The sequence below is a fragment of the Natator depressus genome, chromosome 2 (assembly GCF_965152275.1).
Source record: "Natator depressus isolate rNatDep1 chromosome 2, rNatDep2.hap1, whole genome shotgun sequence".
In the NCBI taxonomy this organism is placed as follows: domain Eukaryota; kingdom Metazoa; phylum Chordata; order Testudines; family Cheloniidae; genus Natator; species Natator depressus.
In genome coordinates, this window is record NC_134235.1 from 77858950 (window position 1) to 77881183 (window position 22234).

The following is a 22234-nucleotide window of genomic DNA, read 5'->3' on the forward strand; positions in this document are numbered from 1 at the left end:
GTGACACCAATTTTTAGAAAAGGCTCCAGACAGGATCCTGGTAATTAAAGGATGGTAAGCCTAACTTCAGTACCAGGCAATTTGGTTGAAACTGTAGTAAAGAACAGAATTATCAGACACACAGATGAACACACTGGGGAAGAGTCAACATGGCTTTTGTTAAGGGAAATCACACTTCACCAATCTATTAGAATTCTTTGAGAGGGATCAACAAACATGTGGATACGGGTGATCCAGTGCATATAGTGTACTTGGACTTTCAGAAAGTCTTTGACAAGGTACCTCACACAAGGCTCTTAATCAAAGTAAGCAGTCATGGGATAAGAGGGGAGGGTCCTCTCATGAATCAGTAACTAGTTAAAAGACAGAGTAGGAAACAAAGAAGGAGGAAATGGTCTGTTTTCAGAATGGAGAGGCAAACAGGGATGTCCCACAGGGATCTGTTCTGAGACCAGTGCTGTTCAACATATTCATACATGAGCTGGAAAAAGGGGTAAACTGTGAGGTTGCAAAAGTCTGCAGACAATGCAAAATTACTCAAGATAGTTAAGTCCAAAGCTGACTGTGAAGACCTAATAAAACTGGGTGATTAAGCAACAAAATGGCAGATAAAATTCAGTGCTGATAAATGAAAGCTAGCGCATGTTGGAAAACAATCCCAACCATACATACAAAATGATGGGATCTAAATTAGCTGTTACCACTCAAAGAGATCTTGGAGTCATTGTGGATAGTTTTCTGAAAACATCTGCTCAACTTGCAGCAGTAGTCAAAAATGTTAACAGAATGTTAGGAACCATTAGGAAAGTGATAGATGATAAAGCAGAAAATATCACAATGCCACTATATAAATCCATGGTATCCCCACACCTGGAATGCTGGTCACACCATCTGAAAAAGGTATATTAAAACTGGAAAAAATACAGAGAAGGGCAACAAAACTATTAAAGGTATGGAACATATATATGAGGAGAGATTAATAAGACTCTGACTTTTCAGTTTTGAAAAGAGATGACTAAAGATGGAAATGACAGAGGTAGATAAAATCATGAATGGTGTGGAGAAAGTGAAGGAAGCAAGCATTATTTACCCCTACACACCACAAGTTCCAGAGGTGTCACCCAATGAAATTAATGGGCAGCGGTTAAAAAAATGTAACAAGGAACGTACTTTTTCACACAACACAGAGTCAACCTGTGTAACTCGCTGCCAGTGGAAGCTATGAAGGACAAAACTGTAAAGGAGTTCAAAAAAGAACTAGATAAGTTCATGGAAGATAGGTCCATCAATGATTATTAGCCAGGATGGTCAGGGATGCAAGCCCATGCTCTGAATGTCCTTAGCCTCTGATTGCTAGAAGCTGAGAGTAGACAACAGAGGGATGGATCAGTCAATGATTGCCTATTCTGTTCATTCTCTCTGAAGAACCTGGCATGGACCTGCGCGGATACAAAATGTATATCCGTAGATGCAGATAGCTGTGGATCTCCATGGAGTTGTAGGGCTCTAGCAACAATGACCAAGACCAGCAGGGCTTTGGCCAGTAGCCAGGCCAGGAACCGCAGCAGCACCCAGCCTAGAGAAGCTCCTCCAGCATGGCTGTACCACCCCCACCTACCCATTGGACTGGGCCCCAGGCTTACCAGCAGCTGTCCCTTATATGCTATTGTGTGCAAATGGCTCGCATGCTCCTGGACGGGAGTCCCTTCCAAGCAGCGGCGTGCATCTCCTGTCTGGAAGTGCGCAAGCCACTTGCACACACTAGTGCAGTGGTTCTCAACCTATTTACCATTGTGGGCCACATCCAATACTACCTGTATGGCCCTGAGGATGCCACGTGAGCCGCAGCTCTGTGCAGACTGGGCAGCAAGCAGCCCACAGGCTGCAGGTTGAGAACCACTAGCATGATCAGAGCTTAGCATGATCAGGGACAGCTGCCGGTGAGCCTGGTGCCCACCCCAGTGGGTAGGGATTGGGGCAGTATAGCCACACCGGAGGAACTGCCAGGGTTGGGCGCTGGCTCCTGCGAGTAGTGGCCTGAAATGCTGCTGCAGCTTTTGCCGCTGCAGTTCCTGGCCTGGTCGCTGGCCAGGGCCCTTCTGGTCTCGCTCATTGTTGCTAGAGCTCGACAACTCCAGAAATATCTGCTTTATATCCACAGATATAAATTTTGTATCCACACAGGGCTCTAACTGTCAGTAGACAGGATACTGGGCTAGAGGGACTATTGGTCTGACCCAGTATGGTATTCTGAAGTGACTACATGAGAACATATAAACAGAGAGAGAGAAAAGTTCCTGATTATTTCCTCCTACTTGACAGCTTACAGAAGGATCCATAACAGTACTTCAGGCTCGAAGTGGAGCACTTTGCATTATGACTGTCGTCAGCTTCCCAGAGAAGTTTCACACAGCACTGAGCTCTCCTAGCCCAGAAGTGGTCCCTTTGCAGTGCGATGCCTTTGAGCGGGTGTAGAAGAGAAAAGCAGGCGACTCACCTGGTGGGATCTGGAAGTTTGCAGGCAGTTGTATTGTAGTGGTCTGGGGGGCTTTGGGAGCCACGGTCTGCGGAGCAGCCAGCCTAGGCCCACCAGAGTTCTTGGGTGGCTGCTGGGCAGCGGTGACAGTGGCCACTTTAGCCACCAGCGTCCCCACGGGGGCAGCCACCACCCGTGACTGCTGGGAAACGGCAGGCACCAGGCTGATGGGAACCTTAGTCACTGCGTGGCTCAAGGCAACTGCTTGGGCCCCCGCGGGAGCGCCAGCCGCGGAGACAGAGGCAGGGGGCACCGTGCTCTGAGAGCAGAGCAGGGCAGGTGCCGGCTGAGCCCCACCGGCCCCGCTCGCTGCAGGAGCCGCCACTGCCTGCTCAGGGTGCCCGGCGGGCATCACCCGCACCGGGGCTGCCGCAGAGGTGCTCATGGAGGAGGAGGAGGAGGAGAGCGGGACCAAGGCGGGGAGGGTTGGAGTTTCCCGGGGCGTCCGCGTTATCCCACAGCATAGCAGCCGGGAAGGGGGGAGGCTGGTCTCTCCGCGGCGCGGCAGGATCCGGGGCTCACACGCCGCCGCGGCGCGCGGGCTGCTCCGGGGGGCTCCCGCTGCCACACCGGCGAAAACACATGGTCATCCGTCCCCGGCCGGCTGCGCACACGTGGGGCGAGCTAGGCCTCCCCCCAGCGGCGGCGGCCGGGTACAGGGAGCCGGCTCACGCTACTGCTACTGCGCCGGCGCCCTGGGCTCCTGGTGCCCGGCACTTGGACCCGCCCCCGCGCGGCGGGCCCCAGCCATGTTTATAGAGCCACGCGGAGCCCCCCGCGCACGCGCTCCAGGCGCGCGGGGCCGCAGCCGGGCTTTCCCCGGGCATTGTGCCTGCGGATTGGCTGCGCCGAACGAGCCTATGGGGCGGAGCTTTGTGGCGTCAAAGGGGCCGCGTTCCAAACAGCCGGGAGGCCGGTGTGGGAGCTCCCACCTGGGGAAGCCGCTGCGCGGGGTCAGGCCGAAGCTTTAGGGGTCGCTTGGCATTTTTTCTTACAAACCCTCAAAGCCAGAGAAGCTTTTCAGGGCGTTTTAAGCATTACAATTTGCCGGGCGGGCGGGATTTAAACATCCTCCTAGACTCAGAGTATCTTCAACCAATATCGTGTTCTGGCACAGATTCCACGGGTGTCTTTGGGCAAGTCACATAGGATGAAAAAAACCCTGCAAGGTAGTGAGCGCCTCTCTGCTCCCGCTAAAGTAAATGGGAACTAGGTTTTACAGTTGTTACCACTACAGAACCACAAAGATAAAAGGGAATGAACTAGATTATATTTCTTCTAAGGCACCCTCAGTCGTGTATGCCTGTGCAAATGCTGTAAAAGCAATTGAAGTGTCATTGAGGGGACAATTTAAAAACAATAGTTGCAGAGGTGTAACCACAGGTGCTGGAAGTGTGGGTGCTAACCATATACAGGGTTTACAGTTTGGTTCAATAGCTTTCAGCACCCCCATGATACAAATTGTTCCAGAACACCTGGGTGTAACTAAGGTCTTGATGCCACAACGATTGCCTGGGTTGACCTCATTACAGGACTAATGTTTAAGACTAAAATGTGGCCTATTTTTGATGAATGAGAAGGAAAGAACCCAGCTTAACTTTCAGATCCCAGGTTGAATTTACAGAAAAAAAATGAAAACATTTTCCCATGTAAACTAAGCATATTTTATTATGGAAGTCAATAGGAGACAAAATGTAATTTTTTAGAGTGGAATGCCTCTTCTGTCTCTGCCTCAGTTTCCATTGCCTGTTTAATAGGAATAACAATACTTTACTACTGTGAGTAGTTCCATCACTGTGGTAAATTGAAGCTGACAAATGAAATTGTTGCAGGATTAGGGCCATTGTCCCAATCCTGTGAATGTTTATGCATATGCAGGTTTCAGAGTAGCAGCCGTGTTAGTTTGTATTCACAAAAAGAAAAAGAGTACTTGTGGCACCTTAGAGACTAACAAATTTATTTGAGCATAAAGTGAGCTGTAGATAAATTTGTTAGTCTCTCAGGTGCCACAAGTACTCCTTTTCTTTATGCATATGCTCATCTTTAAGCAAGCAATTAGTGCCATGGAAGTCATGCATGTAAAGTTAAGTGCAAATATAAGTGATTGCAGCATCAAGGCCTACTTTCCAGAACAGTGAAATTGATCATATGTAAAGTGTTATCAAATGCACAATGTAAACAATTTATTAAAATGCTTTTCATTGACTTCTGTCCTGGTGATGGTAGGTGTTTCTTTTAACTATAGTAGGTGCAATATTTTCAAACAGAAATGACTCTCTCATTTTTGTAAAGATCTTGAGGATTTTTTTTTATGGAAAACGTTTTAGAAATTAAAAGTATTACTTTAATCGGGGCATGAAAAATCATGAACACAGCAGGTAGGCACTTGCCTGGAAAAGCTTCTATTAGCATCCACAGAATCTAAGTTTTCATTAAAACAAATGCTAGTCTTGATTGATACAAAAACCATGCAAAACATGAACTAAGTGTAAAAGGATGCAGTATTGTTTTCCTAACGTGGAGATGGACAGCTCCATGCTGACACAGATAGGTTTACCAACCTGCTGCAGGGTGAAAACTAACTACAATCTTTGCAACTTCTACCATTTCTGTTCAGAGCTTTGGACAATTTCACTCTATTGCTGATTGAAAAAGCTATGAACAGCACATGAGGTTGGCACTGGAGCTAATCACTGGAGAGGAGTTGTCTAAAAGAGAGGTTGAGTGAGGGAAAGAGTAGCAGAGACACTTCCATCACCTGAGCCAGGGGAGAGGTAGAGTAGCGTGAGACCTCCCACATCCCAATGGCAAAATGATTCTGTGGTGGGATGGGAACAGAGAAGGAATTATCTTCTGCCTTCCTGCAATGAGAAGGGTTGTGTGGCATATTTATCAGTGACCTGAGACTAGCTAGAGGTAGATACAAAAAGTAGACCACCAGGCAGTGTCCATGGGCAACATCTACTTTTCCAGCAATTTAGGTGCGCAGAGGAGCAGGCTTGTCACTTAGACATTGCCTCTGTACCTTAGGGTCAACCTACCATTCTTTGGCTAGAAGGATTCATCCTCCATTAAATGTTTGGTAAAATTTCAAAGACCCATATCTGAATGGACCAGAATGAAGTAGGTGGATATGGATGGGTGAAGCAGAGAGATGAATATGGGAGAGAGTTTTTGAAAGGAGAAAAAAAGGAAATAGAGAACACAATGAAGTATGAGAGAGAGAAGTACCTGATGATAGTGAAAGTAATGGAGGAAGTGACACTGATGACAACATAGCATGATTGGGAGTGGAGAGACAGTGAGAGAACTCCAGAAGGAAAAAAAAAAAAAGATTTAGAAAGTTTTTTTTTTAATGTATCGAGAGAGTTGACAATCTGTGAAGAGTACACAATTGGATTATTCCATTAAATTGCAAGGGAAGTAGGGGAACAGTTTTTCACCTTGGCTAGTCATTTAATCCTTGGGTTTATGGGTAATATTTCAGTTATAACAAACAATAGTTGAATTAGCCAATCTCCATTGACCAAGCTGAAAGAAATGCAAAAGTAATCCAGAATAGTAAGGAGTATGGAATCTAGATTCTTAAAATTATTTCAGTAATAATCTAAGGGGTTATAACGCTGATAAGGAAATGATTTTAAGTAAGATTTTTAATCTGACAGTGACCCTTTGAAAACAAAGTTACATTTTATAATTTTAATTGAACACAGAAATTCTTTGTCAGAGTGAGAAACTTTGAATACTTGCCTTAAAATTCATCTCAAATGAGGGAGGCTTGCTGACCATTTTATTCATTCACATAATTGCAACAATTGGAAATGAATTTGAGGAATCAATCTCACTAGTTAAATTAAAATTATATTCTCATGGAAAGAATTAAATGATCGTGACTAGATTTATCAGCATTCCAAATGCATTAAAGTGGCAGCATAACTTCACACCAGAGAACTTGAGCTCTTCAGGATGAATTGCCAAAAGAGACAGCAAGCAAAGCAGTAAGAGTCAGAAAGGAAAAGGAGGTGCTATATAAACAGAGAAAAAAACTAGGACTATTTAGTCTGGAAAGGAGAAGAGTGAGAGAAGAGATTAAGCAATGAAGATGCAGTTACAACTGTAAATGCAAATCATGTATTTACTGATGCAAATAGCCAATTGGGTGCATAACTGGCTATTCGTGCACACCCTCAGTAATCACACTAGCATATTAGGTGTGCAGTTGTAGATGCATTTTTGAAATTCACACCTGATGTCACAAATACCCCCTCACCTGCATCTCTTCCTCTGTCCTCTTGTGCTAGCTGACCTTTTATATGGGTGGACCTCTCTTCTGAACATTCAGGCTTGTAGACATCAAACAATATTTTAAATTTACATATTATCTTCATAAATATCAGAATAAAAGAACAGCATAATACAATGAAACTTTACATTAATATAAAATGTCTAAAAATACAACAAGAATGCATGGTAAAAAGTATATTCTAAAGAGCTTGCTAGAAAGTATTTAGTTACCAATAATAATCATCAGGAGCTTGATTTAGCCATGAGGTAAGATAGATGTATCTCAGGGCAGCTTGCTCTTACCAGCAGAAAGCCTCCCTGGAGGTATATTTGCAATTCTTGCTGCACTAGAGACCCATAACCAGCCAATACAGCCCCTAAAGTGGCCCGGTGAGGTGGCAAGGTCATGGGATCATGAGGACCTAACTGGTTGGAGTTAGAGTGCAGGAGAAGAATGGAGTAAGGGGAGTAAGTAAAGAGAGAAACTGAGGGAGAGATAAAGGAAGGAAGAGAGAGGAAGAAAAATAATAATGGGTAGGGAGAGAGAAGCTGGGCAACTGAAAGGCTGCAAGGGTAGGAGAGATTCAATTAAAAATACCCCTGAGAAGGGGTGCACTGCACTAAAATGTTTAACTGTGCGACAAATATATTCTCAGTGGAGTACTAACATGATAGGCTTTGTATGCAGTGTAGTTGTAGCCATATCAGTCCCAGGATATAGGCAGACAAGATAGGTGTGGTAATATCTTTTATTGGACCAACTTCTGTTGGAGAACAGAAGTTGGTCCAATAAATGATAGGCTTTGTCAGCTAAGATTTTGAAAGCTGAATACAATACAAATACATTAAGAAAAATACCATTCACTATCTTGTACAATCCACTAATCGGAGAAAGGTGTTTCTATCATTCAAACAGTGGTGCAACTCAATGTGTTGTGCCATCTACAATAGAGAAAGACTAGCAGTGCAACATGCTTTGGAAAATGCAACACAATAAATTAAACAGTCAAAACATAAATCAGAACTTTATTGAATTCTTCATTTGCATTCCATATGTAACAGTAATACTATGTAAACACAAACCTACCAAACTTGCAAAAAGTTACATAAGAAAAAATTGAACACTTGGAAACCTTTAATATCTTGTACAGAGATTCACCAATAGTTTGGAGATAATTTGCTTACAGGAAGTTTGACAATGCCTTTTAATGCTGAATATGTAAATAATAAATAAATGAAGGAATGGTAAGGTGCAAATACCTGCCTGTTTGCACACCATAGTAAATACAAGCACATTAGGACCAGCACATTTGTAATTGTGACAGGATTCAGAAAACTAGAGTATTTGATAATGAAAGAGACAAGTTTATTCAGCAGCTGTAAATATTGTGGTCAGCTAGTGTTTGTTAAAACTTCGGAAACATTTTAATAAACAGCCATCAGCATTTATCTGGGATTTAAATACTTTTCTTCTTTTTCTTTTCAGAGTCTTCTTTTTCCTTCTCTATTTCTGCAACTTGTGATTCAATATCCTTTGCGCTAAAAATCTGAAATGGAACAAAGGACAAAGAATTGTATAAAGTGTAACTAATATGGATTCCATCTACACTTTTTTAATCCACAGATTCAATTACATTTCACAGCTCCAAAACTTACTCCTGAAGTGTTGAAAAAAAGAGTTTCTAAAGCTCCCATCTGAGACACAAATTGAGAGAACCAAACCTGTGTTAATTTTTTGAAGTCAAGATGTGTGTTTATACAGATTTGCATTTATAAACCTGGCAGATTAAGAGACTGCCAGGGATGATTATTTTCCTTATAAGTAAATTTACAGGCCAGATATTGTGAGATAGCTGTACCATGAGCTACTCTAGTAACAACTTTAATGGCAGAAGGCAATTTAGTGACTATACTGGCATGAACCTAGGCTTCTTCAGTACAGACTGGCAATTCTGTCAAATTGTGTGTGAGGGTTTCATTTTATTGGGCTGTCCACTAGCAATTTAAATGAGTTTTGTGGACACTCACTCAGACCTCCAGCTGGAGCCAAATCCTAATAGACTCTTACGAGAAATTAAAGGCAAATGGTTTATCTAATAACCCCCTTAGTTCTTTATAAATATGTTGTTACCCAAACCTTCAGATTGGTTACAAGTGTTAGAAATCCATATACTATCACTGAAAGAAAATAGCGAATATAAGAATTAAAGCCATGTTTATGGACTGGGGGGAAAAATGTCTATGCGAGGGTGCCTCTACCACCCTCATAACAGAAGGAAGAATACTAAGGGCCACTTTTATCTATGACGGAGATGGCCAGACTTACTGACCCTCCTAGCCACATATGACAATCTTCAGAAGTTCGAGAGCCGGGGAGCAACTGCCGTGGCTCAGGGCTTTAGTCCTGCGCGAGGCACCTGATGGGGCTCGGGGCTTCAGCCTTGCTCCTGCTGAAGCCCCGAGCCATGGCAGGTACGCTTCACAGGGCTGAAGCCCCGAGACCCCCAGCTGGGGAGAAGCCCATAATCCATCACCCCATAGGTGGAGAATGGGGGGACTTAGGGGGCTCCGCGAGCCGCACTTTAACTGTAAAAGAGTCGCACATGGCTCATGAGCCACAGTTTGGCTGCCCCTGATCTATGAAGTACATGCCCTGCTCTTTCAAAGGGTTAGGCAGTGTCCTCATTTCCCCTGCATTCCCAGAAGTAAGTGTCCTGGGGAGCTCCTGCTGAGTTGATGCGCTTTCTCGTCTCCCATGTTTAAGAAGGATGAATTCAAACTGGAACAGGTACAGAAAAGGGCTACTAGCATGATCCGAGGAATGGAAGACCTGTCTTATGAAAGGAGACTCAAAGAGCTTGGCTTGTTTAGCCTAACCAAAAGAAGGCTGAGAGGAAATATGATTGCTCTCTATAAATATATCAGAGGGATAAATACCACGGAGGGAGAATTATTTAAGCTCAATACCAATGTGGACACAACAACAAATGGATATAAACTGGCCATCAGGAAGTTTAGACTTGAAATCAGACGAAGGTTTCTAACCATCAGAGGAGTGAAGTTCTGGAACAGCCTTCCAAGGGAAGCAGTGGGGGCAAAAGACATATCTGGCTTCAAGACTAAGCTTGATAAGTTTATGGAGGGGATGATATGATGGAATAGCCTAATTTTGGCAATTAACTGATCTTCAACTATTAGCGGTAGATATGCCCAATGGCCTGTGATGGGATGTTAGATGGGGTGGGATCTGAGTTACTACAGAGAATTCTTTCCTGGGTGTCTGTCTGGTGAGTCTTGCCCACATGCTCAGGGTTTAGCTGATCACCATATTTGGGGTCGGGAAGGAATATTCCACCAGGGCAGATTGGCAGAGGCCCTGGGGGGTTTTTGCCTTCCTCTGCAGCATGGGGCACCGGTCACTTGCTGGAGGATTTTCTGCACCTTGAAGTCCTTAAACCACGAATTGAGGACTTCAGTAGTTCAGACATAAGTTAGGGGTTTGTTACAGGAGTGGGTGAGTGAGATTCTGTGGCCTGCATTGTGCAGGAGGTCAGACTAGACGATCATAATGGTCCCTTCTGACCTTAAATTCTATGATTCAATCACCTCCACCTCTCCAGGGCTTCACAGAAATAAACCTGTCCTAACAGGGTGTCTTTCCTATCACTCTATCTTTGATAAAGCACATATGTAATTTTGGCTAAAATTCTAGCCAGCTATCTTCAAGTGACAATTCACATTCGATTCACCCTGTGCATACAGAATTCACGACAGCAATGTATGGACGTAAAGGTTTACTGAACTTGAGTCTACAGGATGTGGGTGTTACTGCAGGAAGTGGTGATACACTGCTAAGGGTGTAATGATGAACGCAGTTTGTAGAAGATGCGTTTATTCCAAGAGTGTGTACACCACCATTTATCTTTAAAAGTCAAAATCTTTTGACAATATTGCCAAGAATTTATTCTAGAACTGGACTTCTTTCAGATGCAGCAGAAATAATGAAAAGTTACAATATTCCAAAGAAATTCTGTCATTTGGGACTAAGTACTAAATATCACATCTTACTAAAATTCCAGACAACTCACACAGTTAAAATTGCTTAAAGAGATTATGTACACTTATCTATTATGCGGGTAATATATGAAGAAGAATGGAGTTGTTTATTCCAAAAGAAGGGAAATACTCTATGGAAATCTTATTTTTTAATTGTCATGTCTGGAGTCTGTCTTTTCCACTGTAATAGCAGCTACAAAAAGGGTCACAAAATGTTTGTCAGAAATATTAAATTGCAAAAATGCTTCTTTAGAACTGTACAATATCAAAATTTACTATGAGTCTCGCCATGTAAGCTACGTGATAATGTCTCCCACACAAAAACCAGAAAAGTATGTTTTTATATGTTCCCAGAACAGTTCCCAGAACAGTTCCCTGCACTGAATGTTCCCAACACAGCTTCTTATAATACAATATAAATTATCAGCAGTTACTACATAGTTCACAGAATCATCAATCTACAGAGACACAACAGAAGTCACATAATATTGTTTTACCAGATGTTAGGGACACTTTACATCTGTGCATTTCAACAGGATGTATAAACTGGAATAATTTTTGTCACAAGATTCTGTACAGAAATCATCATTTTATTTCTATGTAATCAATAACTCATACCTGCAGTGGTTGGTTTCTCCTTATTATTGCAAGTTCAATGTTTTTTCCACCAGATTGGACAACCTAGTATACAACAAAAACATCATTACAAGTACGTTACAAAACGAAGAAAAACAAGCTTTTCTGAAAGCATTTATTGTATACATTCTACTGGATTACATACTTCTAGCAAAGCTCTTATTGCTAATTTGATAGCTTCTTTGTCAGTTGCTATAGCTTCTTCTGTGTAATTCTTCTCCAAAAATTCACGCACAGTTTTAGCATTGCGACCAATTACATTTGCCTGTAGAAGACACACAGTTATGTATCTCACCATGATGTACATTAATTTGTTTTACCAAATCAAACCCATTTGGTCTGCACACATTTCTCACACGATACTGATTTGGCAATTCCCCCACTATCATTATGTAACATGTGATTTGGGTTTTGCAATATTGGCAGAAAAGACTATTTCACTGTTTCCATGTGGAATACAACAACATTTTCAAGATTTCCAGGCCTTTACGTTTTTAAGGAAAGAAGACAAAACAGCATAATAAACTTTGTTAATTTGAAGCACTTTGAAAATATCGTTAGTGGTCCTAGGTCTTGTAACACCTGAGGACATGAAAATATTAGAACAGTGGTTCTCAAGCTTTTTCACGCCAGAACCCCCTTTTCCATAAATTGACCACGCTAGGACTTCCTTGCTATAACAGGGTGGTCTCCCCATTTAAGGGCCTGGGGCCAGCAGTCCTGTGCAATTATCAGACCCAGCTGAGAAGGGGCTAGGTGATGCCTATACATGGAAATAGAAAGCTTGAAAGAGTAGTAACAAGCTGTTTTTGGGCAAAAGGGAGACAAATAAAATTTAAAGTAAGGTAGTTTTTAAATGACCTGTAACTCATAAGGTTGGACCCACTGTCTTTAAATATCTCTCCTGTATTTTCTTTTGCTCTCAGAGTAGATATGGTAATTTTCAGGCCATGCCTCCGTTTTCCCATGGGAAAGTTTAAAAGGAGAGGGGGAGTTTGAAATAGGGCTTTATAATGGAATCTGGTTTCAACATTCACTATGGAAAGGTTATCTCTTCATAATCGATGACACCGAACACGCAATCACCATGCAATATGTTTGCTGTTGTATATATTTTAAATTTATTTTCTTATTTTTGCTGTGGATTCACTAATTCTTTAACTATAAGGCTAAGGCTACATCTATACAGCAATTCAACACCCACAGCCAGCCCAGTTCGTCTGCCTTGGGCCGTGGGGCTATGCAGATGTTTGGGCTTGAGATGGAGACCAAGCTCTGGGACCCTGCGAGGGGGGGAGGGGCCCAGAGTTCTGGCTCCAGCCTGAGCCTGAACATGTACACAGCAATTTTTAGCCCTGCAACAAGTCAGCTGACCTGGGTCAACCATGACTGGGCTGTGGGTCTTTTATTCCAGTGTAAACGTACCCTCAATTAGCTTTGGTGCTCAAACAACTGTAACTAGCCTTCTGAAAGCATGGAACAGATTCTTTGTTTATGTGAATCCATAGTACAACATGCAACATCAGACTTCATTGAGATACACTGCCTATGCAAATATTTGCACTAAGATAATACAATTTATGAATTAAGTTGGAGCTTACCTTCCAAGAATGATATGTACCAGATGGGTCTGTCTGATACAATCTGGGACTACCATCATCATCAAAGCCCACAATCAAGGCAGAAATACCAAAAGGTCTACGTCCATTGCTCTGTGTATAGCGCTATGAACAAGATGTAAAGTTTTAACATTTTTACCTTCATGGAATGTTATCAGTCTAGTACATATGAAACAGCATAAAACTGAAAAGACTCTACACAGCAATTTAACCTATAACTGATTATTAATAACAACATACCACTGGGAGAATGCAATTCCTAAATATTCTGGGATTAAATTCTGCTCTGTGTTATACTGGCACAACCCTAGTGAAGTTTGCACAGGAGTAACTGACAGCAGAATTTGGCTTTTAGTGAGACACGAAGTACACTATTCTCAACTAGGTATAAACTAATTGTAGGAATTTAAAAATAAACATATTGCTTAAATATTTTTACATATGAAGCTATTGCAAACAGGGTGCAGGGTACTGTTATTAGCAGATTTCAACAGTCATCTCCCCATAGACATATGATTGATTAGACTACTCCTAACTGTTCCACTAATATTAAGAAAGAAGGACATTTTGAGATTAAGGATCTGCATTAAATTTAGCACTTCACACTATCTAGTACTGATCTGAAAAAAGCTTTTTTAAATTTGTTTTATCTTAACTTTTGTTATACAATAATATATTTTCATTTTCAAATAAGGTAGGAAATGTATGAAAGGGACTACAGCACATGAGAGTAGAGCAGGAGCGATATTTGCAGGTGGTCCGCCAAACAGAAAAGCTAATAATGGAAACTATTTTCTTGTGGAAAATACTAGTACTACTTCTTTCAAACACTATTTGCATTCTTAAAAGTCCAGTGATAGAAAATTTAACCAGGCTCCCATTTTTACTGGCAATCTGACACCTGGCTTCTATTTCTACTGCTGTGAAATAGAAGCAGCTTGTTTGTTTTTAAATAGTGTTATCTAAAGGCCCCTATAGAAAACTAACAACACTAAGTAAGATACTTACCTGCTTTAAAGATGCTATATAGCGTGTTATATATTCTACTGTGACTGGATCCTCAACAGTAAGTTTATGGCTTTGACACTCCACACGGGCTCTGTTAATTATTATTCTAGCATCAGCAGTCAGACCTACATAATCATAATTATCAAATATGTTACAACACAGTGAATATTCTTTCTTTATCAAACAATACATGTATCATTTAAGAAGAATTACTTTTTTTTCTCCCTCTTGCCTTGTTAAAGTCATTTTCCTCTTTCTGAGACTGACTACAGAAGGCAAACTGACCGTTCACAAAGTATGGTCAATTGCACAAAAGCAAACAAACTGAGAAGGAAAGAAAAAAATAAAGATGAAAAAACATTGTTCTCTACTTTGTTTAGTTATAATAATCTTCCATGTTGCCTATAACAGTAGTAGGCAAGACATTTTGAGACAGAAGCTAAATTTAAATTGACAGTGTATCTTTAAATTATCAAGTGGGTCAAGTGACAACCAAAACTTGTTACACCTTCTTCTAGAATAAAATACACCCTTATGTCCTCTTCAAAATGTCTTTCCACTCTAATCTCTCAGACCTCAATCCTGCAAACACAGTCAATGAGGGCACTTGTGTGCTTAATATTAAACACATGCACAAGTGTTTCAGGACCTAATTACATTACACTTCTTTTCTCATACAAAAAATGGTGCAGCAAGGTGGGCACTAAAGAGCTATTGAAGCAAATGGACATCTTAAGGAGTTCTTGCTGAATCTTCCATAAAAACCCTAGCAGTTTTATTCATTTATCACTTTTTATAACAGTAAGGGCTAGGATGTGTAAATGACTAATTATGCTCTGTGTATGTACATGCATGCGCGTGCATGCGTTTTGAAATTTTAAGGACCCCTAATTGATCCTTTCCTTTTCCTTCTATTCTGCAGGCAGAAGTCTCACCCCTGTTCAAGCAGATTCATACATAATCAGCAGAGGCACTCAGGCCTAGCAGGAGCAGGCTATAGAAGTTACAGTATCCCTAAAATAAACAAGGGAAGGGAGAGCTGAAAGGAGCACCACCACAGCCTAAAAAGAGGGGTTCCAGGGTCTCCCTGTGGTCCCCTCTCTTCTCTCTCCCTGCAAGCAGTAATAGGGAGGGAATGGGAAGCTGCAAACATGTAAACAAACCGCTGAGTTCTTCTTCCCCCAACCTTTTCTGAAGGGGGATGTTTGTCTAAATGTCCCCCAAGCTAGTCCTTGGTGGAGTGGGGGGGGGGGGGCAACAGGTGTTCACACGTGCACCTTCCCCCCCGCCGTTGCTGTCTCATGCATGGGAGGGTATTTCTCTCCCTACCCTCAGAAAGTGATTCCAGGGGCAGACACAGTGAAGAAGAATGGGATAGGTGTGCTTTTCCAGTCCCATAATGTCTCCCCATATTTATGGGGTTTTCCCCAATATTAACCCAATTTCTTTTTCTGGGGATGGAGTCACAGGTACAGTATTCTCTTCTCCCTTTGTCTGTTTAAGGCTATTGCAGCCAGCCTACAGGCAGCTTGCTGCTCCAACTGGCCACATCACTGCTAATGATCTACATATCTACCTGAACAAGAGGGGAAAAAAAGGAAAGCGTCAATCAAAAATCCCTAAATGTTCAGAATTTTCTAAAAGACCAAATTATTTCCCACCAGCCACTGAAAAAAAACTTCATTAGGCAGTGATTTCTGTTCACTACATTCAAACCTATGATGTAAAAGCAAAAAGCCTTACCAGTCTCCTGAACCATCCTGACCACCTCAGTAATATTTTTTCTTAAATCCGGGAACAGGTCTTTAAAGGCCTCTTGCACAACATATATCTGCAATAAGATGCTCCATAGAGCAATAACTCTATAACCAATACCTGCAAAAGCCATGCAGACATGATCATCAAGTGCACAAATCTTTCTCACAGTTCTTTCTTCCTGAAGTTTGGCAACAGACTTTCTCTCTACCCCCAATACAACTATGTCCAGCCCTCGAATTCCAACCTGTTAAGTCATCATAAAAAAATAATTAACCTTAGAAACATTTTTCATCATTAACAATATAATGAAGATATTATGATACTTAGGGTAAGAATGATACTTTACATTTAAGCCCCCAAGCTATGAGAATGAAATTATGTATATGCCTAATTCTTTGCTGAATAAGAGCACCCATGTCCGCCCACGCACCCCCGACAGACCTCACCAAGATCTGCCAGGAGCACCCATGTCTGCCCAGGCACCCCGACCGACCTGACCAAGGCTGGCCAGAGCACCCAGGAGACGATGAGGATGGCTATTAGTCGTACTGCACTATCTGCTGCCACAAGGCAATGAGCTGCTGCTGGGTAGCAATGCAGTCCCACGTCTGCCAGCACCCAGGAGACGTACGGTGAGCTGAGCGGGCTCCATGCTTGCCGTGGTATGGCGTCTGCACGGGTAACCCATTAAAAAAGGCGCAAAACGATTGTCTGCCGTTGCTTTCACGGAGGGAGAGAGGGAATGGGGGCCTGACGACATGTACCCAGAACCACCCGCGACAATGTTTTTTGCTCCATCAGGCATAGGAATCTCAACCCAGAATTCCAATGGGCGGCAGAGACTGCGGGAACTGTGGGATAGCTACCCACAGTGCAACACTCCAGAAGTCGACGCTAGCCTCGGTACTGTGGACACACTCCGCCAACTTAATGGTTTTAAGTGGGGACACACAAAATCAACTGTATAAAATCTCTTTCTAAAAATTCGACTTCTATAAATTCGACCTAATTTCATAGTGTGGACATACCCTTAGACTGTTACAGTCTCCACAGCGATGGTACTCAATAAGTAAAAAACAGTAATATTTGACTCTCTGTTAGAAATGAAGATGGTAGGGTGGGTATGCTGCCATACTGAGAAACTGTGGATGTCTTATTTATTATTTGTATTGCAGTTGCACCCAAGAGTCCCAGTTACAGACCAGCATTTCACTGTAGTAGGTGCTGTACAATCACAGAACAAAAAGACAATCACTGTCCAAAGAATTTACAATCTAAGTATAAGACAAGTTACAAGAGGTGAATACCGTAAGACAGACAGAGGAGCAGAAGGAACCAATGAGACAATATTGGGCAGCATGACAACCCGTAGTATCAGCACACCAGCTGCCTAACTGATGTCAAGATTGTTTTGTAGGCATCATGGCAAAAGAGAGTTTTAAGGAGGGGTTTTTAAAAAGGATAAAGATATACTTTGTGGATGTTTACAGGAAGCTCCAACCATGCATAAGGGGCAGAATGGGAGAGATGGGCAACAAAGGCTGACATTATTGTAATAGCGGAGACAATTTTCAACATCTCAGTATCGAGTGAGAGCTTTGTTTCTATCTTTCTTTTATTTATTACTTGGTATTTTCTCCCCATTCTAATCAGAACTTATTCCCTGGATGACTGAATCACTGTCAGACTTCCAAGTGCTCTAAATACTCCAGAGGGCATTCTGTGCCAAAAAATTAAAAATTCTGCATGCAATACTGTAAAATTCTGCAAGTTTTGTCGATAAATAAATGCAGAGGCTCCAGCATGGCAGGTGGGAGCACAGGCCACTGACTGCACGAAGGTGAGAGATCACCCTTCAGCTTCCCCACTCCCAGGACTCAGGCTGCACCTGAACCTGACACAGCACAAGGCTGGGCCTGCCCCAGAAATACCCTAGGGCCCTGTCCCTTTGCGCCAGGCATGGGGCAGGCAGGTTCAACCAGGCAGGATCCAAGTGTGCAGGGGCTCAGTGTGAGGGGATCCAGGTGTGGGGTGAGAGGATTCTCTGTGGGACAATCTGGGTACAGGCAGTTCAGTGGAGGATCTAGGTGTGGGGAGATCTGGATGCACAGAGGTTTGTTAGGGTGGTTCCAGGTGCAGGGGCAAAGGGACTCTGCAGGGGCTTCCAGGTGAAAGTGGTTGGGGCTCAGCAGAAGGGTCTGGGTGTGGGGATCTCAGCAGGGGAACCCCAGTGCTGGGGGAGTGAGGCTTGGTGGGGTCTGGGTGCATCTAGTTGGGGGTCGGTGGGGTGAGGGTCTGGATGTGGGGGCTCAGGGTGGTGCAGGGAGGTGGGGCTCCTCAGAGTGGGGTTTGAGTGCAGGGAGCTCAGTGGGGGGTGGTCTGGGTGCAGGGATGGGGGGTCCAGAAGCAGTGGGGTTTGGGTACAGGGGGATCCGGGTGCAGGGGTTGAGGTTCAATGAGGTGGGGTTTGGGTATGGAGGGCTGGGGGGTTCTGGGTGTATGGGGTGAGGCTTGGTGGGAGTGTCTAGGTATGGGAGGTCTGGATGCATGGGGCTTGGGCAGATGGGGGAGCAGCTCCCTGTACAGTGACCCCTCCACACACAGCTGAAGAGCAATGGGGGCAGGAAGCAGGGGAGGATGCTGAACTTCCTGCAGCTGGGGGAGGCTTCTGGGGGTAGGTCTGACGCAGCCCTAGCGACTTCTTGCAGGGGAAGAGGAAATCCCGTTCTCTACTGCCTCCAGCCCAGCCAGGATTAGCAGCTGATCCTGGCTCGGGGTAGGAGCCACTAGCTGGGGTGTCTCCAGACCTGTGGTGATTTACCGCTCTACTGGCTTTTCCGGGTACCTGAAATGATGTACCTGCAAAGCTAGGGAGTGGTGCATGATTGCTCTTGCAGCTTCCCTTTGCTTCCCTGTCAGAAAATCACTTTTCTGCGGGAAAGCAAAGATATCTGCGGGGAAATGAATTCTGCACACGTGCAGTGATGCAGAATTCCCCCAGGAGTATCTAAAGGTGAACATGAATTAAAGATAGAGTAGGGTGTGCAGAGGAACAGAGTTTAGGAGCTGCTAGGTCCCAAGATAGAGTCAAAGAGCTCAAAGACATCCACTCCTCCAAGACAGAGCTTCCAAAAACCAGTACCACTCCCCCAGCAGGGGAGGACAAACAAACAGAAGAAATATGCTCGCCTTTCTTTTTTTTTTGGAGGAGGTGGGGTGGGGAAAGGCAAGCAGAAATCATGGGGATGCCTCAATCCCAGAAGCTCCCTTCTCCCACTGGCACCCAAGAAAAGCAGCTCAGAGTGCAAAGTGCCCCCAAACCTCATGTCCCTTACATTACACAACTCAGCAGTGACAAGCATTCCAATATCATCCCCCTATTGCACACACACACCCCTATTGCACACACACAATTTTCTAAACACGGGGTGATAAAAAGAATTCTATTTTGATATAGATGTTGTTTGGGTCACAAAAAGGTTTTTCCCTACAAATCGAAAAAATTATTACAGTGCAGTTATGGTAAAAAAAATGGTTACACTAAAGGTCATCTTCTTCCTCAGTTATATCTATTTACATTACTGATAAAAATACTACTTTTTTTACTCCTGCTAGTACAGCTGAGTTACTATAGGTGTGCAAGTAACTTGAGCATGATCCTACCTTGCCATCCACATGAACAAAATAACTAATCAAGCTCTAATTGCAGAATTTTTAAACTGGTGATAATATGATACCCAGAAAGAACCCAACTTGACTTTCAGACTAAACTTCCAGAGCTGGCAATAAGAAAAATAATTGTTTTACTTGTAAGTTGAGCAAATACTAGATGGAAGTGCATGAGAGACAGACAATTACAGAATGTCACAATGGTAGTTTTACAGAATAATTGTTCAGAGTAGAGCCATACTTTAAATTTTCTTACAGAATGGATCTAAACATGGGGGCTAGCAGAAAAAAACTGCAGTTTCTTTAAACAAAGAAAACGCTAAAATGTTTTATTTTTTTCCACGTTTTTTAACTAACTCTTTTTGCATGGTGGTTAAAATGTGTGTCACATGATTCTACAACGTAGCCTTAATACACATGTGCAACCTGAAAACTACAAGTTCTAACATGCAATTTTCTATCTTGATGCATGTGGCAACAGGTCAGATTGTAGTGAAGGTCTATTTGTGAGTACACTATAGGATGTCTGTCTCTTTTAGAGCTTGATTTCTCTGTGACTTTTCTGCATGACCACATCTAGCCCTGTAAGTGTGTAAGCAGTTCCTTCTAGGCAGTCATGAACGAGGCAAGGAGTCACCTATTCTGCAAGTGGGATACCTGAATCAACATTTTCTTGTCATTACCGAAGCCTGGATCTCCCGTATTTCTATATACTCGATGCCACGACACAAATCAAGCCAAAGAATAGCGTGCTAAAACCAATCAACCCTGCAGGCCACACCTCTGCATATTACAGACAACCTGGCTGTCTGCTCTGTTTTATGCATATTTGGGGTGCCACTTGGGCTCCTGGCAAATTGCCCACATGGGTCCCACAGCTAAACAGTTTGGGCATCTCCTAGTTTACTACACCCGTAGAGGCACCTTCCTTCATTTTTAGTGGGGGTCAGTGCCGTGAAGTTACTGGCTTCTATTAAAAAACTCTCCCTTTCTGCAGCAAACCAACCAGGGCTGGTATCACGAGCTCTGAGGAAAACTGGATGGAGAGAGGCCTTTGTTGATTTGTTTTTTAAATGGCACAAGGCTCCTAAAGGTAAATGTCACTTTGAAACACACCCCAACAACATCCTCCATCCCAAGCAGCGACAGTGAGACTCAAAACCTGATGCCAGGAGGGAGCGTCCGGCTCCTTTCTCCTTATAGTTTGGGGCAGTCTCTTGGTATGTACTTGGGGCAGCCGGTCACACCACCGATGTGTGTCGTGTTGCTCCAATGGGCGTACAAAACCATAACTCTCCCTGACAAGGGAGTCTCTCCCTCTCTGTCCACCCCCCACCCTAGGGAGTCTCTCCCTCTGCTGGCCCCTGGATGAGTCTCCTCTATCACAGCCCCCTATGGGGGAGTCTCTCCCTCTCCAGCCTCCCCCGTGAGGGAGTCTCTCCGTATCCCAGCTCCACCGTGGAAGACTCTTTCTCTTCTGGCCCCCTCCCCAGAGGAGGAGAGTCTCTCTTTTCTCCAGCTCCTCCCCATGGGGGTCTCTCCCTATCACACCCCGAGGAGATGGGGAGCCTCCTTTCCTTCCCCACCCTCACTCTGGGGGCAGGTCAGTTGCCACGGGGCTCTCTCTTCCCCGCTGGCAGCCCAGCGAGAAGGCGCCGGGGAGGCAGGGCGGGCGCTGCCGCGGGGACCGGCTGCCCAGGGCGCACTCACAGCCGTGGAGCCCTTCTTCACGGCCTCCTGGGCGTATTCCACTTGGAAGAGGTGCCCGTCCGGGGAGAACACGGTGATGGCGCGGTCATAGCGGGCAGCCATGCTCCTCCTGCGGCGCGCTGGGGACGCCCCGGCCGCCGCTCCCGCTCCGGCTCCGCGCACCTGCTGCTCCGGGCTGGCTGGCTGCTGTTGTGGCGCCGGCCGGCAGGCGGCTGCCTAGGGAGCGCGCCAGCGGCCGGGAGAGGCGCTCTGGGCGCTGGGCGGGCGCGGGGGGCGCAGGCAGGCTCGCTGCTGGAGCCAGCCCTCACGCTTAGACGGCCTGACTGCCAGGGCCGCAGCGTGCCCGTTTGTCTTCAGAGGGAGGGCACAGGCCCCGGCTCTTTGGAAAGTAAACGAGCCTTTCCCTCCTCAGAGCTCTCCTCGCCCGCAGGCCTGGAGAGCCGAGAGCCCCCAGGCATTCGGGACTGCACAAACCAGCAAAGGAAACACTGTGGGGGAGACTGGAAACTAGTGTCACTTTATTACAAGTGGACCCGTGTAGTCATAGGACAAAAGCTGCAGGATTGTTAGAGCAGGGCTGGCCTCAGGAGATCAGAGAGACAGGGAATAGCTTTGATTGGTCACCCCAGGAAGAGCCCTGGGCAGCCTGAAGGCTTGGCTTGCTCTCCAGCCAAAGGGCCAATGATGAAAGCTATCACCTGACCAACTTTGGCTCCTCATTAGAGTGATATTCAGCAGCTGTTCTGTTCCTTTTTAACTCTAGAGTCTCCCTCCCCATTAAAAAAGTTGTCTATTCCTCTGTAGTCCCATGCATTTGCATGAAGTTAAGAAATGTATCCCAAATTCCCCAGCGCAATGCTCCTGTCTGTAGCTTTCCCAGATGCACAAGTACCATATACAAGGAAACACCTCCTCCTATGATTCCCGAAACCTACTGGCACTACCCCAGTCCTCCAGC

At 44.3% G+C, this 22234-nt stretch overlaps 2 protein-coding genes across 2 annotated transcripts in view; both read right to left on the reverse strand.

Annotated features, from left to right (window-relative positions):
• Positions 1-2946, reverse strand: part of TAF4B (TATA-box binding protein associated factor 4b) — a 121653-nt gene extending 118707 nt beyond the window's left edge. The window contains exon 1 of the mRNA XM_074943113.1: positions 2498-2946. Coding sequence (XP_074799214.1) covers positions 2498-2921 — 424 coding nt within the window. The 5' untranslated portion in view covers positions 2922-2946. The remainder of the gene's footprint in view (positions 1-2497) is intronic.
• Positions 2947-7933: 4987 nt separating this feature from the next.
• PSMA8 (proteasome 20S subunit alpha 8) lies at positions 7934-21478 on the reverse strand. The gene is made up of 7 exons (XM_074943114.1): positions 21277-21478; positions 16015-16141; positions 14140-14264; positions 13114-13236; positions 11658-11777; positions 11495-11557; positions 7934-8367 (listed from the first exon to the last, which is right to left on the reverse strand). Exons 1-7 carry the CDS (start codon positions 21376-21378, stop codon positions 8278-8280), a joined length of 750 nt encoding a protein of 249 aa, XP_074799215.1. The 5' UTR covers positions 21379-21478; the 3' UTR covers positions 7934-8277.
• Positions 21479-22234: the final 756 nt, after the last annotated feature.

What these genes read in the sequence shown, in the direction of transcription:
- PSMA8 (XM_074943114.1), bottom strand. Translation starts at nt 21,378, where the DNA reads ATGGCTGCCCGCTATGACCGCGCCATCACCGTGTTCTCCCCGGACGGG. An exon ending in CAATAAGAGCTTTGCTAGAA is followed by an intron (nt 11,558 to 11,657) that starts GTATGTAATCCA and finishes GTTGTATACTAG; the next exon opens with GTTGTCCAATCTGGTGGAAA. An exon ending in GGAGAAACCAACCACTGCAG is followed by an intron (nt 8,368 to 11,494) that starts GTATGAGTTATT and finishes GTTCCATTTCAG; the next exon opens with ATTTTTAGCGCAAAGGATAT.